Source organism: Pezoporus occidentalis, unplaced genomic scaffold (genome assembly GCF_034315485.1).
Source record: "Pezoporus occidentalis ecotype Australia unplaced genomic scaffold, CSIRO_AGI_Poc_V1 ctg6, whole genome shotgun sequence".
Taxonomy (NCBI): Eukaryota; Metazoa; Chordata; class Aves; order Psittaciformes; family Psittacidae; genus Pezoporus; species Pezoporus occidentalis.
In genome coordinates, this window is record NW_026915943.1 from 749,864 (window position 1) to 767,360 (window position 17,497).

General features: G+C 47.0%; 1 protein-coding gene across 7 annotated transcripts in view; it reads left to right on the top strand.

Moving 5' to 3' along the window:
- Positions 1–17,497, top strand: part of GDPD5 (glycerophosphodiester phosphodiesterase domain containing 5) — a 163,642-nt gene that overhangs the window by 109,167 nt on the left and 36,978 nt on the right. For all 7 annotated transcript variants that reach the window (XM_062639166.1, XM_062639168.1, XM_062639167.1 and 4 more), the window contains exons 3-6: positions 8,017–8,120; positions 12,598–12,691; positions 13,407–13,466; positions 16,922–17,020. In XM_062639166.1, the coding sequence (XP_062495150.1) occupies positions 8,017–8,120; positions 12,598–12,691; positions 13,407–13,466; positions 16,922–17,020 (357 nt within the window). The remainder of the gene's footprint in view (positions 1–8,016; positions 8,121–12,597; positions 12,692–13,406; positions 13,467–16,921; positions 17,021–17,497) is intronic.

Below are 17,497 nucleotides of genomic sequence, written 5' to 3' on the forward strand. Positions count from 1 at the left end.
CACCCAGCCCAGCTCTCTCAGCCTGAAGAAGAGGATCTCTGAACAGTTTTGGCAGAATAAACCTTGGTTCTGCTCGAAGTAGCGACGAGACAAGGGGGGAGTCCAGTCTACCAATAACATTTAATGCTGAGTGATTCCCTGGTGCACCATAGTATAGAAGTTAACAGAATTGAGGAAAACCGAATTGAAGGGAGCTTGGTTTATCCGCTGTTCTGAAATAATGAATCAAGCAATAAAAGGTTTCTTGGTTCAAAGCCAGAGTGCAGGGAAGAGAGCTGGAGTTTTTCTATTGATTTCAGTGGCTCCTCTGATCTTTTGCCCTTCAGCCTCCCCACTGTCACGCTGCCTTTCTGGTTGGGAGCAAATGCTACCTGTCTTTCCTGTCTTTGCTCTTCAAATGAAGGCTGGGTCTTCACATCGTGGTCTGTGGTGAAAAGCTATTTTTCCCCTTTGCTCTGTGGTTGAGGGTTTTGGGCTTCTCTTTGTGGTGTTTCTTGATGTAAATCCCTCTGGGCTAAGGAAGCTTTGAGTCTGAAGGGAATCAATAGTTGTGTAGTTTTCTCTTTGTCTTCTTTTTAACTGTTTGAGTTGAAAACTGTCAAAGTTCAAGTTCCTCTTTCGAAGAAATGTCTTCTGTTACTAAAAGACCAAGGTGTACCCATAACCATAGAATCCCAGAGTGATTTGGGTTGGAAAGGACCTTAAGAACATTCAGTTCCAACCCCCTGCATGGGCAGGGACACCTCACACTAAACCATGTTGACCAAGGCCTTGAACACTGCCAGGAATGGGACAGCCACAGCTTCTCTGGGCACCCTGTGCCAGCGCCTCAGCACCCTCACAGGGAAGGACTTCACCCTTAAATCTAACCTGAACTTCCCCTGTTTCAGTCTGAACCCTTCACCCCTTGTCCTATCACTCCAGTCCCTAATGAAGAGTCCCTCTCCAGCATCCTTGTAGCCCCCTTCACACACTGGAAGCTGCTCTGAGGTCTCCACACAGCTTCTCTTCTCCAGGCTCAACAGCCCCAATGTTCTCAGCCTGGCTCCATACAGGAGCTGCTCCAGCCCCTGCTCATCCTCGTGGCCTCCTCTGGACTTGCTCCAACAGCTCCATGTCCTTCTTATGTTGAGGACCCCAGAACTGCACACAGTGCTGCAAGTGGGGGTCTCACATGAACCCAAAAAGGAAACTCACTCAGGTTGTGAATATATGTTTGTTCTTGTCTTCTTTTAAGCCCCTTTGTGCTCTCTGGAGGGCTTTCATGGGGCACTGTGAAAAAGGTCATGGTACCCCACTTGCTCCACTCATCTGACTTAAACTTCTTCCATGAAACAGTAGGTTGTTCCCTCTGGCTGGTCTTAGTGGTGGCTTAGTGTGAAGTTGTTCCTGTTTTCTGGCTTTTACCCTTTAAAGGAGAACATATTTTAATCAGGAAAAGAAACCTGCTTTTTTTTAATGCATCTCCATTTCCAATCAACCACATCCTCACCTCTATATTTAAGGCCCTTGGGGTGATATTTTGCTCGCTGTGGTTTCAGCTGCCTTGGGGACCAAATGCCACAGAGGGTTTGATGTGAACGTTGGCACTATCCTCACAGTTGGATGGGAATCAAAAGGGGGACTGTAAAACCCATCTGTTTCCATCTGTGGGCTGCCATGATTAGCTCTACTGGTATAAACTGGAGTGAGCTTGCAGCAACGTTGCAGCATTGGCATTTGATTTCCTTCCTCGGAAAGCTTCTAGGGATGCGTGAGTTGGAAAGGACCCGGCTTCACCCACGTTGACTGATTGCTGGAGTGTTGTTTGCTATGAGCTAATCCGGGTAGGAATGGAGCTCTAATCTGTGCAGTGCTAGCATTTCCTCTTACCCAGTCGCAGTTCAAAGCAGGCTTCTCTCTTTCCAGTTCACTTTGAAGCTTGACGTTGCTTCAGGTTGCCAGGGAGGATGCTGGGTTTGCTTTAGGGGGGGTCTTGCAGTTGTATCCCAAGGCCAGAAGGTGTAGAAGCATCTCAAGGATGCAAACCCTGCTGTTAGCTTGGGATGAGCTGACAGATCTCAGCAACCACCGTAGGTGGACGAGGGCATTTCAGGGCTAGGGTTGACTGGGGTGACTCCAGCAATGTCTGTGAAGCAAAATGTTTATGCTCTGCTTCACCCATCTGCAGGCTGCCAGGAAATGAGCTGGCTCCAGCCTTGGCTTGAATGGAGCAGCCCTTGAGCCAACAGTGCTCTGCCCCTTCTGAAAATGCAGCCTCCTCCTCCAGCTGGGTGCAAAGAAAGAGTAAAAGGGGCAGCTTAGCTCATTGACCAGCATTTCAGTGGCTTTTGGGAATATCTATGTTAGGAAATAAGCAATTTAATGTAGTCTCACATGTTGTATCCCTTTGTTTTGCATCCATGCCCCAGACAGGGTTTGGGACATACTGATAGACCCATCTTAATTATAACAATGGTTAAACCTCATGACCAGGGCCATGTGTGAATGTAGTGATAGCCACTTCTGATCAGTGGTGTCGCACCGTGGGCAATCTTGACTTTAAGAGCTTAAATGCTCTTTCTCAGTTCTATGTGCAAATCACACTCTGTTTACATCCTGATGCTGTGCTGATCTGCTTTTTGGGAAGATAATGGGCAATTTGATGATCTGTGGGCTTGCTAAGGACTCAAGTAAATCATCAAATGGACATGGTTCTGGCTTCTTTAGAACGGCACAGCATCGAGTTGAGTTCACCCCATAATTCAACGGGGAATGACTGGAGCAGGCAAATGTGCATTAGCTCTGTGTGTGGCTGGTTTTGGCAGAGGTTTGATTTTCTAGTGACAGCCAGAGAACCTCCTCTAAAGGAACCTATTTAAAGCAATGGATTTGGTGGTTAAAGAACTTCTTTGGTTTACAAATGCTATTGTACAAAGAGGTGTCGACCTGGCAGTGTTCAAGGGCAGGTTGGACACAGGGGCTTGGAGCAAGCTGCTCCAGTGGAAGGGGTCCCTGCCCATGGCAGGGGTTGGAGCTGGAGGAGCTTTAAGGTCCCTTTCAACACAAACCATGCTGTGATTCTATGAAATAGCCCTTGTAGGTGGCAATGTGCATGCGAACGAACTCCATAATCCCTCCTGCAGATCCTACAGGAAAGAAAATAATCCTCCTAAACCTCTGCTCTCCTGCTACCAGTACCAGGTTGTAAATAATGCTACAAACTCCATCTGGGTTGGGGAGTTGCAGCTAAAGAGGCTGGTCCAAAACTAATCCCCAGATAGGGAAATCTCATCTGTGCTCTGTGATGTGACTTTTGTGGCTGTTTCAAAGAGGTCAGATTAAAACCTGCATCACAAAAGCAGGTAAAACGCATGAGCCACCTTCACAATGAGTCACAAACTGGGTCGTTGTGTGGTAAATTCCTTTAATTTGGGGTGGGTTTTTTTTGCCATTATCCCTTACTTTGAGAATTGGTTATGCTCCCACAGGTGGGAATTGGGAATGCACAAAAGTGGTGGAAAATGTGGCTGAAATGCTGATTCTTTTTAATTCTTATTTTTTACGGATCCTGTGATTTTAATGCATCAAGAAATTGCTGACAAACTGAAACTTGGCAACAGGTCTCCGTCTTCATTTGCTTCCTTTTGGGGCTCTTCTGATTAAATCTTTAGATAATCTTGGAATAAGAAATCATATTTCCATTGCTAGAAGTGGCCCCACACCAGACCTGAGGTCACAAGCACAGTGGTACATGTAAGATGCCTGGTTTTGGTAGCTCTTCTGCAGCCCAAAAAAATTCAGCTTGGGCCTGATCCTTTTAAATATTCTCATTTCAAGATCACTTTTTTCTTACTTTAATTGATATTCTCTCCATTCTTCTTTGGGCTGTGGCCATCTCATTGAGGGTGCTCCACAAAGGCTTCATGAGTGCACCAGTTAGCTCTTTCTGAGGTTAACTGAGTGCATAGAGCTTGTCCTCTGTAGACATTTAGCTGAAGGATAAAGGTGACTCTTCATTTATTGATTTTTCCTTTAAAGTTAAGTGTTGATACAATGAGGTTAACACCATTTAATACCATTCTTTAAGACATGGCTGTGTCTTCATAGCAAGTGGTATGGCCCAAGAGAAGAGGTTTGTGGAGGGAAATAGTTGGTGCTGAAGTCCTGATGTCCGTAGAGTAGTTAGGTTGGGAAAGGACCTGAACCTAGTTCCCAACGTTTTGGAGGTGGTGGTGTAGTCATTTAGGATTCGCTCCAGTCTGGAGTGCCCATTGGTAGTTGATGTACACTGAGTTCACTCCTGGAGCACATCTGGTTTTGCTTCACCCGAAGCCCTTTAGTGGTGTGAACCAGAGTATAGAAAACAGGACAAAACATGAAGCTACTTCCAAATTACCTCCTGGTAGGAATGAAGGTGCTAATACCTGTACTTGGTCAGGTTCATTTGCATGACAACACTGAGTGCAGTGTGAGCTGAGCATGTTTAAGCTTAATGCAAGTAAGTGGTAACTAGTGAGCACATCCATCATATCCTGGTGTGAAGAGGGATAAACTGAAAGAGAAGGAGGGAAGGTTTTCTAGAAGTGCCAAAATCTCAGTGCTGACATTCCTATCAAACCTCATGGAGCTGAATATGGACGTCTTCTGCAAGCACCTTCAAACCTTCTAGTGGTTCTGCTTGAGCTTCCATAGGTGAGGTGGCACCTCCTGCTTGAAGCTGTGATTGAGTGATCAGGATGACTCCGCTTTTAGCAGTAGAGGCTCGAAGCTGTTGAACGGTGCAGATTTCACCTTGCTTTAAAGCATATGGAAGCTTGTGAAGCAGGGGCCTCTAAAGCTCTTCTGATGAGGGGTGGTTGGAGGGAGGTTGTAGAGGAGACAGGCTACATCCAATATGTTGTATACGTAGGTCAGGTTGATTCGGGCTCAGTCTGTGCTGAATAGCATCAGTGGTGCTGGGAAGATGTTCCCTATTCTTGACCTCACTGAAGTATGCCAACCCTTAAGGGATTGGACTGGGTTTACACAAAATCAGCCAGGCAAATATATCTGGCAAGTGCAGCATCAAGGAGAGACCTAAAATAGCTTTTGGAGAGCTTTGACACAGGCTCTGCTACTTGCATGTAAATGAAGGAGAAAACACACACAAAAAATAGATATATGAAACATAAAGCCCAAACATGTTCTGAAATGTTTTCCCTTGGCTTATCAAATCACTGTCATCCAGTGCATGAAAACTGGCCAAGCTTATCCCATAATGACCTTTAAAAAGCTGGAGGATTACTATGTTTTATATAGCAATATTGGTCCAGCATTTGAGATGCTTGAAACCTCACTCACCTTGCAAAACCTGTCCAGTTAACTGATTCAGCAGTGTTGCTGATCCGTGCAAGGTGTTAGACCCAAATGGGGAGACAAAAAACCAGCTAACAATAGGGGAAAGTGAGGTTTGAAAGCTTGGAGAACCATAGACTGTGGAAGGCACCAGGAGAAAATAGTCATGATCTGCTGAAAGCGTTAGGAATTGCTTCTTCCTGGGGAATTTTGCTGGGATGGAGTGAAGGTGTGAGTGGTTTTAGGTTGGAGTGTTTATATAATCCAGACGTTCCATGGGTGGATTATAATCTGGAACTCCTGGGTTGCAAAGGGTTGGCTCAGCTGTGCACTGGTGGTTGATGTGGAGGAGGTTCGTCATGGGGAGATGTTGCAGCCTTGCTGTTGGATTTGGGACTGGGGAAAGCTAGTGTTGGTTGGAGGTAACATAGGTGCTGTAGATGGCATCCTGCTACCAAAGGTGGGGGTTCTGGGGAAACTCCACGTTCCAACCACAGCGCTTTCCTTCCAGGAGGTTACTTAGAGAATCGTAACATCCCAGGCTGGTTTGGGATGGAAGGGACCTTAAAGCTCCTCCAGCTCCAACCCCTGCCACAGGCAGGGACACCTTCCACTAGAGCAGCTTGCTCCAAGCCCCTGTGTCCAACCTGGCCTTGAACACTGCCAGGGATGGGGCAGCCACAGCTTCTCTGGGCACCCTGGGCCAGCGCCTCAGCACCCTCACAGGGAAGAGCTTCTGCCTTGTATCCAACCTGAACTTCCCCTGTTTCAGTTTGAACCCATCACCCCTTGTCCTATCACTGCAGTCCCTGATGAAGAGTCCCTCTCCAGCATCCTTGCAGCCCCCTTCAGACACTGGAAGCTGCTCTGAGGTCTCCACGCAGCTTCTCTTCTCCAGGCTCAACAGCCCCAATGTTCTCAGCCTGTCTCCATACAGGAGCTGCTCCAGCCCCTGCTCATCCTCGTGGCCTCCTCTGGACTTGTTCCAACAGCTCCATGTCCTCTTTATGTTGAGGACACCAGAACTGCACACAGTGCTGCAAGTGGGGTCTCACCAGAGCAGAGTAGAGGGGTAGAATCACCTCCTCTGACCTGCTGGTCACTTGTGTGCATAGGTGCAGATCTATGGATAAGGTGGAGAGAGTATAGTTTTTGCAAGTATGGCAGAGCAGTTTGGCCATGTGGTTTTGAATGCACCTAGTTGTTGCCCTGTGCAATTCCCATTTTACCTCCTTCTGGTCCCTTTCTTCCCATTTATCTGGAACATGAAGACCCTCATGGGATGGAGCTGGTATGGAGGTTTGATAGAAGTTGGCTTATAAACTTGAGCTGAGTTGAAAAAGATGTTTTAACCACAACCCCAGCCAAGAATTGGGAATTTCTAGCAGAAGACATCACTTTTGGCACAGCAAAAATGAAATAATTCCAAGCCTTTTTATTGCTTTCTTTTTTTCTCTTGGCACTTCTTATAAAACAGAGCATCCAAGGAAGAGCTGTATCACAAGATAGGTATCCAGGGTGATGCATGATGGAAAACAGTCAATATACAGTTAAGTAAATAGCTTCAGCCCTTAAGATGGAAAAGGAAGGCAAAAACTAGTAGTATTTCATATATCACCAAAGCAGTGTTTGCATTGGTTACGTTGTTCTGCATAATTGAAAAGCCATGAGAGTAGAGAAAAGGGCATTTTCCAAAGAGATTAATGTTGTGCTCGGGGTCTGGAAGGAAATTATAGTAGTGGAGTTACTCATTCACTTTGTCAGTTTTCATCCCTTCTTGCTCATTCTGGGAAGAGAAGCTTCATATTTTCCATAAAGGATGTGTTTCAGTGGTTTGTTCCAATCAGACTGGATGCTGGTTGGGAACAGAAACATGTGTGGACTATTGAATGCCTGCAGAGTAAAACCAACAAGTAGAACGTGGAAATGGGGCTGCTTAGGGAGAGTTTGCAGCACTGTTCTCTTCATGGATGTCTTTGTGTTTTGGGATTTCAGTCATGCTTTTGGATTAGGTCACTGACCATATGTTTTTTCCTCTGTGTGTGTAGAGTATTATTTGGAACATGCATCCGAGCTGAATGGTGGTGTAAATCTCCATTAAGCAATGCTGCTGTGGTCTCTCCTCCTGGAAAACACTTGTATATGTGGTGGTGGTGGGAATGGATGAATGTTGTGGATGGGTGGTTGGCTTTGCAGGATCTGAGTGCCCTAGGGAAGGAGTAAGGAAGGGTTTGTATATGTGTGTGTAGTAGCAGCATCCATAACCTGCTATGTAGACTTTGCCGTTTGATAGCTACTCGGTCATTTAGGCTGAGATTAAGATGTGAAGTTGCACCTCTCACATGTGAATGGAAAAGTTAATTCAACAATTGCCTATAAAATACCCCAAACACAAACAAGCCAAAAAAACCCAGCTCTGTATCCAAAATGTTCCCTCATTGCACGTGCCTAAAGAGCTGGAGAAATGCTGAACCAGCACTACATAACATGGATCTACATAATGGACCTCTTTGTCCAGGGCTGGGGACCAGGGTGGCATCTCCTAACTCCCCCAGGTGAAAAAGGTCCCAAATCTACCCTTGGAAATACCTAGTTAACTCCATCCAACCTCCACAGCTTCTAGATGGAATGTTGGACAATATGGGGGCACTGGCCCTGCAATGGGCCAGTATTAATGCTCATTTCTCTTTCTATCCACAGTGGGAGCGGCTCTGGTTCCTCATCCTCACCTCATCCTTCTTCCTGACCCTGGTTTGGTTTTACTTCTGGTGGGAAGTTCACAATGACTACAATGAAATCAACTGGTGAGTAGAGCTTCCCCATTGCAGAGGAGCAAGCCCTTAACAATTTTGGCTGCCATCAGACTCCTTTAAGGGTTGTTTGACATTGCCTTGGATGCATTTGAGTCTTTCAGATGGAGTTGTTAATGATGGTAAGGGAAAGTGAGGTAGGAAGTGAGTCTGCAGGAGAGCATCTATTGCTTATCTTCAGTGATAGAATCATAGAATGGCTTGGGTTGGAAAGGACCTTAAGATCATCTTCCATAAGAAACCAAAGTTGGGGCTGGAATCACGTCGAAGCATTTGGTTGCGTTCAGTTTGTTTCTTTCTCTGGCCTGCTGTTTTGGGAGGATCCTGAGCAATTTGGCTGCAACTTTCTGCAGAACATAAATGGCAAAAAGCTCAGCCTCAAGCAGACATGGGTGTGGAAAACTTGGCAACGTTGGAAGGAGCTGAAAACGAGTTTTCCAGAGGGATGTGCTGGGCAGTTCGGGTGTTACCAGCTCCCTCCAGTGCTGGAAATGATCCTCCCTTTCACTGTCTCGGCAGCATCTTTAAACCACTTTGACAGTACCTTGGGCTCTCTTCTAACCAGACTGCCCTGACATCATCCTCTTGTGGGCTATAGCGTGTAAACTGTGGTTTGCACCGCAGTGGGTAGTTGATCCCTTAAATACATCACATGCTTTAGATGCTGACGTTGTGGGAGGGAGGGTGTTCACCAACTCAGTGATGTGAGCTGGCTTCTCCTAGGAGTGTGGTTTTCCTCTTTGCTCAGACCCACAGTCTTAGAACTGAAGCCATCACCATTGCTCTTGGTTATTTTTAAGACTAGAAGGAAAAACCCTTTATTTTAAAGGGCATTTTGGAACTTCTTTCTCTTCCAGTTTATACCAACAGTAAAGATGTGAATGCTTCTAGTCCACTCCAGTGCAAAGCCAAATCTGTCTGAGCTTAAAGTGGAGAGAGGGCTAAATAAAATCATGTGGGGATGCTGTGACTGGGCATTGCAGCTGCAGTGCTGCAAAGGTTTGGGTTCCCAAATACTCACGCCAGAGTAGGAGGAGATGTGCAGGTCTGGTCTGGATGCAGGAGGTATTTGGGCTTTGAAATCACAGAATCCCAGACTGGTTTGGGTTGGAAGGGGCCTTAAGATCATCCAGTTCCAACCCTGCAACTGAACACAGCAATCACTGCCTGTGATTCAGGCAGCAGGTTCGGTGTCCAACAGTGGATGCACCTATCCCTATAAAACCAATTTGGCCTAATTAAACTGTGGCAGTGATTTAGCTACATAAAGATGGAGATTTGGCCTTCCAACTTGTAAAGACTTAAGGGAATATTCTGCGATTGAAATGGGCTTTATAAGACAAGGAAAATTATAGCCTGGCATGTATTGCTGCAGGCTTTAACCTTTCCCTGTGAAGCTGAACATGCAAAGAGGTTCTTGTGGCTCTGAAATTTAGGTAAATATCTTCTTTTTTTAATTCACTGCCTCATCTTTTTGATGTCTGCATTTAATTGCATTGTACTTCAGCTCTCCAGTGTGCAAGTGATGTACTGCAACGGGAAGCTCAGCATTGATTAATGGAGGATGTGGGGAGATGGAGGGATTAATGGAGATGCTGCATTTGGGAACCTGGCTGTGTTCCCTCTGGAACAGGACTACAAATACAAGTCTGTGTAGCAAATACCTTGTTCCTTAGTCACGGAGAAGGCTCATGTGCTTCATAACTGCCATGGAAACAGCGTTTTAAAGCAGTCATTTCCACATCAAGTGAAGACCTGACACATCAGAGGGCCGCTTGAAGGGACATCAGAGCAAAAACTTAAATGTACTGAAGTTGAGCTAAGGAAGCTTTTAGTGGTGTCATAAGCAAAGACTTCAGAGGAACCCTGTTCTCTTTCTTCCCTCTTGTTTAGTTATAGCATGTCTGAATCCCTCCAGATCCCTTTTATTATGGCTCTTTGAGTCCCTAAGCAGAACCTGGATGATGGCCACCTTTGGACCCACGGATTTGCTCTGTAGGTGCTATGTGAGAGCATTGCTCTTGGACAGAGTAGATGGAGCAGTTGCCAGGCCAGAGTCTGTGGCTGATGAATGATGCTGGATTTGAGTAGTGGGGTGGAGGTTGAGTCTTCAATATGCTCACACACAGCATTAATCTATTGTAACCAAAGAAAGGCAATGAAAACCCTGGGTGCTCACCTTGGTCTGTTCATGACCCCTCACTGATGAGTGGGGTTGAGGAAGGCCAGTGGGACCTGAGCCCCACATTTACTGTGAGGGTGCTGAGGCGCTGGCACAGGGTGCCCAGAGAAGCTGTGGCTGCCCCATCCCTGGCAGTGTTCAAGGCCAGGTTGGACACAGGGGCTTGGAGCAAGCTGCTCCAGTGGAAGGGGTCCCTGCCTGTGGCAGGGGTTGGGACTGGATGGGCTTTAAGGTCCATTCCATCCCAACCAGTCCTGCTGCATCATCCACCCTGTAGCCATCCTGCCCTTGCTGTACAAGAGGATTAGCATGGAGATGAAGTTAACCCAATTCAAGTCAACCCAGTGATGTTTTCTCTAAAAATCCAGGGGAAAAAAGTTTAATCCAGGTCAGGCTTGAACTCTAAGAAGTTGCAATAAAGGTTTTTGGGTTTGGCTGCCTCTCTCCTGGTGTGGTGGGGCCTGGGTGCCCTTCTGCATTTCTGGCCAGGGAAGGTAGTTGACTGAGTCTCCTGCATCTTGCTTTGCTCTAATGTGCTTTAATGTCTTTTTAATCCATCTCCAGAACAGTTTTACTGGGAAGTGTATTGCTATTCACATGCAGATCTGACATTTGAGACCCAGTGCTAGGCACAAAGGACAGTGTTGCTGCTGTGATACCTGGTGCTCCTGTTCATAAAGCTTTTACTGCCTATTGGCTTCAAGGAAATGATGAGAGGCAGGATGCTGAGCTGAACCTGCCTTCTGAATATAGGGTTGGGAAACCTGGTAGCTGAGAGTGGGGAGGATAAATAGAGGACAGGAGGGAAGAAAAAACCCCATTAGCAGGAGGATGAAGCCTATTTCTTTGCCTGTGGGTTGAAGAGTTGGTGGGGGAAGAGCCTTGCGATCCCAAAAGCTAAGGTGGGGAGTGAATGTGGGTTTCTCTGTTCCTAGAGCAGTGCTGTGACCACCAAGCTATAGGAAAAGCATTTGGCTTCTATGGTTTGCTGCTGCTAAGCTTTGAGGTGGCAACTGTTCTTACCTGTGTGCAGGGAACCTGGGGAATTCACTGGGGAGGGATGGCCTAGAGGAACCAAAGAAGCTGTTTTGGAGGTACATGCTGTGGAGATACACCTGTAGGATGTCATCTATGCTTCGGTATTGCTTTAACTGTTCCTAAGTTCCTGCTCTGACCGTCCAGTGCATCAGGACATGGCTGCTACCTCTTGCTGAGGTTGGACCACAGGTCCATTGAATGGTCCATGTCTTACTTAAAGCTTTAAGATAAACACAAGGACCACGAGAAGGGAACCCACTGAGCCAAAAACCCCCACAAGCATCCTTCAGGATGGGCAGATTGAACCCTTTGGTCAATTGAAGATGTGACCTCCCTACAAGTGCCTGAGAGGAGGATGGAGCCAGGAGGGGCTGGGCTCTGCTCCCAAGGAACAAGGGATGGGACAAGAGGAACCGGCCTCAAGCTGCACCAGGGCAGGTTTAGATGGAGCTGAGGAACAATTCCTGCCCCAGAGGGTGCTCAGGCATTGGAACAGGCTGCCCAGGGCAGGGCTGCAGTCACCTCACACCCCATGGAGACGAGGCCTCAGTGCCATGGGGCAGTGGTGGCCTTGGCAGTGCTGGGAATGGTTGGACTGGATGAGCTTAAAGGGCTTTTCCATCCTGGCTGATTCTATGAAGAAGATGCATTTCCTCCAACGAGCCCCGTGGACCTTCTCTACAGCCCACTGGAGTAAGAAACACCACCTCCAATAAGTCCAAGAGGACCAGTTTCTTCCTTCACTTTGTCCCTCTACAAAGAGCTCTCACCTTGATGATACAGCACAGCTTTGCACAGCAATATTAACTTTCCTCCCCTGCCCTTGCCACCATCTCTATATTGTATTTATTAGTCTAAAAGCACATGGGACAGTGTTGGACCTATTGTTTAGGCCGTGCATGGGGTTATTTTTCCTCTTGTTTGTAGGGAATATTTGTGGGAAAACTCAAGCCTTGATTCCGTGTGGAGGTTTTATTGTTGTTTCATGGTGGTTTTTCCTTTTACCAACATATCCTTGTTGCTGTGTTTTGACAGATTTGTCCAATTCCTCTTTGCAGAGTTAATTTACCATGAGGAATCAAAGCACAAACCCTGGCTTTTATTTCAGAGTGACTTAAGCTTTTTGCTGCCTATTTCTCCTCTGTAGAGTGGGAGCAAAAAGACCCATTTTCTAAAGGTTTACCTAAACCCTGGTGAAGTTGCTGTGGTGTTGAATCTCTTCTTAACCTGTCCTTCACATTTCTCTTTCAGGTTTTTATATAACCGAATGGGATATTGGAGTGACTGGTCCATTCCAATACTTGTGACAACTGCTGCTGGCTTTACTTACATTACAGTGTTATTGGTGAGTAGAAGGAAATGTTTCCTAGAGAACTGGGTCCTTGTTGTTAAATGCACACAAACTTCTCTGTCCAATTCTCCACCTTGAGCAATTTTCCTTTCAGAAGTGATTTCTCCTCCTCTCTTTGCCTTAAGTTACCTAAAATCAGTGGAAAGTGAAAAATACACACCTTGACCTCAGATGATCAGGAGCAAAGACAGAGACCCTCATACCAGTGGTACAGTTGGCCTGAGGAGAAATAGAGCTCTTGTTCCCCTTAGTATGGCCCAGTTTCCACTCTGGTGTCTGCCAGTCACAAGTGCAAGTTGTCTCCCCTCATCCCAGCATCCAGAGGGTGCTGGCACCTCCCAGGTGATGTCCATGCAGGCAGCATCCTGGTACCCGGCCCCATGTAGGCACTGATCTTTGAGGTGATGTCCATTCAAGTACCATGCTGGTACCTGGCCCTATTCAGGCACTGCTCCCTGTGGACCCATGGACCAGCATCCCAAATCCCTGCCTCTTGGAGGTCTAAGTGTTTCCCTCCACATCCTTGGTTTTGTAAAGGATCTCTTTGTACAGCTGAGCTAGATGGTGTCTTCTCAGCCATCCTCGTGCTAGCCCTGCTTTCTGTCCTGGCCTGTTGGGTTATTTTTATGGATGCTGATATGTTCCTACATGTTCAAACCCTTGAAGGCTGTGATGTGCCTATGTCTGACTCTTGGTTTCTTCCTCCCAGATACTAGCACTATGTCACATAGCTGTGGGACAGCAAATGAACCTGCACTGGCTTCACAAGGTAAATGAGCTCTTTTCAGCTTGGAAGTGAGTTGGAGCTCTATAAAACAGGAGTCTCAGGAGTATGTGGCACTCACTGTCATGGTCTTGAGAAGAGCATATATTGTAGATGTCTTTGGTTCATGTGTCCTCATCTCAAAGCAAATTGCACAGTTGGATCAGTCAAAGACTTTGGTGAAGTGCTTTGGGGTCCCTGCTGACAGACAGAGGGCTGCTTTTGGAGATGGATACACACTGAGTCATCAGGTCAGCCTGACCTTAGTCTCAGCTTGGTGTGGTTCTCCATTCTGAACCTCTCTGGTGCTCCTTTCTGTGCTGAACTCAGCCCTGGATGAGGGGCTGACCGGATGTGAAGCTGTTGAGGTTGTGCTTGGAGGAACTGAGTGGAAAAGCCTTGGGAGAAGAAGTAGGTGTTTAAACTGGGGGTGTGCAACGTGCAGGTTGTGGTTTGGTGGAACCCAAGGTCCTGATTTGTGTGTAAAGCAGCTTGAAAAGCATTGCTGTGAGGTGTCCCTGCCCATGGCAGGGGGGGTGGAACTGGATGATCTTAAGGTCCTTTCCAACCCAAACCATTCTAGGATGCAGGTCTGCTGTTAGGAGCGCAGAAGGGGAGAGGAAGGGTATGTAGCAAGCTGCAGGGAGACATGGTGCCAAAGAAAACGGCTTGGCAGCATTCCATAGTAACTGGCAGTCTGCTATAAGAGGTAATTAAGGGACCAGTCCTGAATGTGCTGATTACACAGCTCCTCCTGAAACTGCTTGTTCTGCACGTGACAAGGTCTTGCAGGATCAGAGCCTGAACAGATGTACCAGCTCTATCCAGTACACAGGGACAGGGAGAGCACCGACATCCCCACCTGCTCCTTTCTTTTGCCTAGAAACAATAGGAATTGTGCTTCCTCTGGAGGAGGGGGTGCAGAGAGGGAGCAGGGACTGTCTGGAGAAGAAATTGCTGGTTCTTGAGCCTGACATATGTTTCCTCATTGGGAGAAGTGGTATTTTTCAGACACGCTCCAGGTGGCGGGTGGGTTTGGATGAGTAAGTCCCAAAGAGGAATGTGTTGGTGGAGATCAGTTAGTTCTTGCCTACAGAAACCCACCTTTCCTTCCCTTCTTCCAAATAAGTCCACTTTCATTGCAGCTCTCTCTTCCCTTCCCCACACTTCCCTCTGCTTTCTAAAGAGGTTGAGATGAGAAACTGGAATAAGTTAATATTCTTCCCTGCAACTGTGCTGAGTTACCTTCAAATATAGAATAAAGCCTGTGGGAAAGGCTGGTATGTGCAAACCACACAATTCCTCCCATTTTTCTCCTGGAATCCTGCAAAAAAGAGCTGAGGATTGTAAACCAAGGTGGAGAAACACAAGCGAAAATAAAAGCAATAAATAGGAGCTGATGGGAGGAGGAAATGATGGAATGGAGACACTTCTGTCCTGACCCCTCTGTGCCTCACAGGGCAGTAATACCAAGGGGAATTAGGGCTGTACTGAAGAAATCTGGTAGGCAAAGTCTTTTCTTGCTGCTGAATTTGGAGTTCAGCTTTAGGGGGATATAAAATCGACCAAAAGTAGATTCAATACAGGTTGTGTGCTGGTACTTTATGATCTGGCATCTCCAAGGCCTCCTCTGGCCTCGCTCCATCAGCTCCACATCCCTCTTGTGCTGCTGCCCTCAGAGCTGGATCACGACTGCAAGGGGGATATCATGAGTAGAGGGGAAGAATAGGGTCAGAAGGTGCCTTGAATGCAGCCTCTTAGCTCAGGGATCCTCTCCTACCCATTGCAGTTGCTCTCTTGGACCCTTCTGCTGCCCCATGTGCTTTGTTCATATTCCCCAGAAGCTGTAGGCTCAGAGCAAGCTACTGCTGTCCTTTGGACACCTCTTTTGCTGTTGGCAAGTTTGCTTATAGAATCATAGAATAATTAGGGTTGGAAAAGACCTTAGGATCATCAAGTTCCAACCCCCCTGCCATGGGCAGGGACACCTCACACTAAACCATGGCACCCAAGGCTCTGTCCAACCTGGCCTTGAACACTGCCAGGGATGGAGCATTCACAACCTCCCTGCACAACCCATTCCAGTGCCTCAGCACCCTCACAGGAAAGAACTTCTTCCTTAGATTCAATCTAAACTTCCCCTGTTTCAGTTTTAACCCACCACCCCTTGTCCTGTCACTCCAGTCCCTAATGAAGAGTCCATGTCCAGCATCCCTATAGCCCCGCTTCAGATATGGGCATTTAGGAAAGGAACAGCAGGTATGAACTGATGCTAAACTAGAAAGAGAATTCCTATCCTCGTGTACAAAAGTGATTTCTGTAGATGTTCGGGATGGGGGTGGGGGGTTTATTTGCTTGCCAAAGGTATTAACCCAGTCTGAAATTGATGTAGAGATGTCCTATGCATCCTAGCTGATCAGTTCATCGCTGTGTGTCAGCCAGCCTGTTCTGCCCAAGTCTCCCACACAGATTTGGGATCTAGGCACTACATGAGACAGAGGCATAGAGCAGCAGCATCCTTTGAATCCGGGAGGCGTGTGGTACAGTAGAGACTGAGATACCAGACGGTGAACTGTTTCTTGATAGACAGCCCAGATTTTGGGTCTTTACAGCTGGAGTTATTTCGATGGCAGCTCTTGACAGCTTGAACTTTTTACCTTCAAAACGGGGATGACATTTTCTTTTTGACTGCTTTGCTCAGGCTCTGTATGCTTCCACGTGGAAGGAGAGGGAGGCTGGGAGAAGGAGGCTGATAGGCTGGGTTTGCATCTCGGTTCAGCCACTGTCTCACCCACCACCTCTTCTTAAGCCACAATACCTGTTGTAACTCCTCTGTCAACATGGCTTGGATGCTGTCTGCACAGATGCAGGTGAAGCCACATCCATTCACAAAGCTGTGCTTGAACCATCTCTAGACGATTTAGTGATGGAGATGCACAGCCTTGTTTAACTCATATGCTCACCCTTTACCGATGCGCAGTGTTTGTTGTGCTGGGTGTGCTCAAGCTCTATGTCTGAACAGAAGTGTTGGGCAGTCAAGCTGAGCAAAGTCCACCAACCTCCCATAGCCCTCGTGCATCAAGGACTGCTGTAAGAGGGGCAAGAGAGTCTGTGACCACCTCCTCAAGTTGCCCAGCAGAACCCAGTCTCTATTTAAGCTGGTTTTGATCCAGCTCGTTGTCAAAGGAAATCACCTGATCTTTCCATACTACTGGCCAGAGTAAGGGACCATCCATGAACTGTGTCCTCCTGGGACTGTTCAGCCCAGTGTTACAGCTCCAGTGGTGGAAAAGGGGAGGTTATGCTGGGACAGCACACAAGCCTGACCTCTTTCCTTGTGGGTCTTAAGGCTAGTTGGTTTTAGACCTTTTATTATTATTAGGTTTTATTTTACTATTAGATTTTATTATGAGATGATAATGATAGGCTGCAGGATGTGTAAATACTCTCATTTGTTACAGATTGGCCTGGTGACAACCTTGATAACTACCGTGGTGACCATGTCATCCATAGCACAGCTCTGGGATGACGAATGGGAGATGGTATTTATTTCACTACAAGTAAGTTATCTGCAAGGATGCTTCTCAAGAGGAGAAATGGGCCACGTGCAGCTTTCTACTCTATAAAACCCTGTCTTGATGTTTGTCACTTCCAATAGTGAAGTCTTGGCAATGAGAAAGGTGGCAGCAGAACTCCCATGGAGTCCTCAAGGCCACTATCACTTTGTCTCCATCTCCTGGGCTCATAAACTCAAACCAGGGCTTGGCTGCAGACTTTGAGGTGGAAAACACTGAGTGTGACTCATAGCTGCTGGAGGGAGAGGGCAGTTCCTCCCCTTGTTTTGGCTAGCAGTGCTCGGGATGTTGGTGTCCAGCCTGGAGCGTTATGCTCATCCCAGGCTCGTGGGAGGAGTACTCTGGGTTTGTTTTCACATCACGTATAAGTTTGTATAGATCTAAAAATGGACGCAGCTGCTGTGTTCTTGTCCTGTGGGGTGGGGAAGAACAGCACTGACACGAGTGACTAATGCGTCTGAG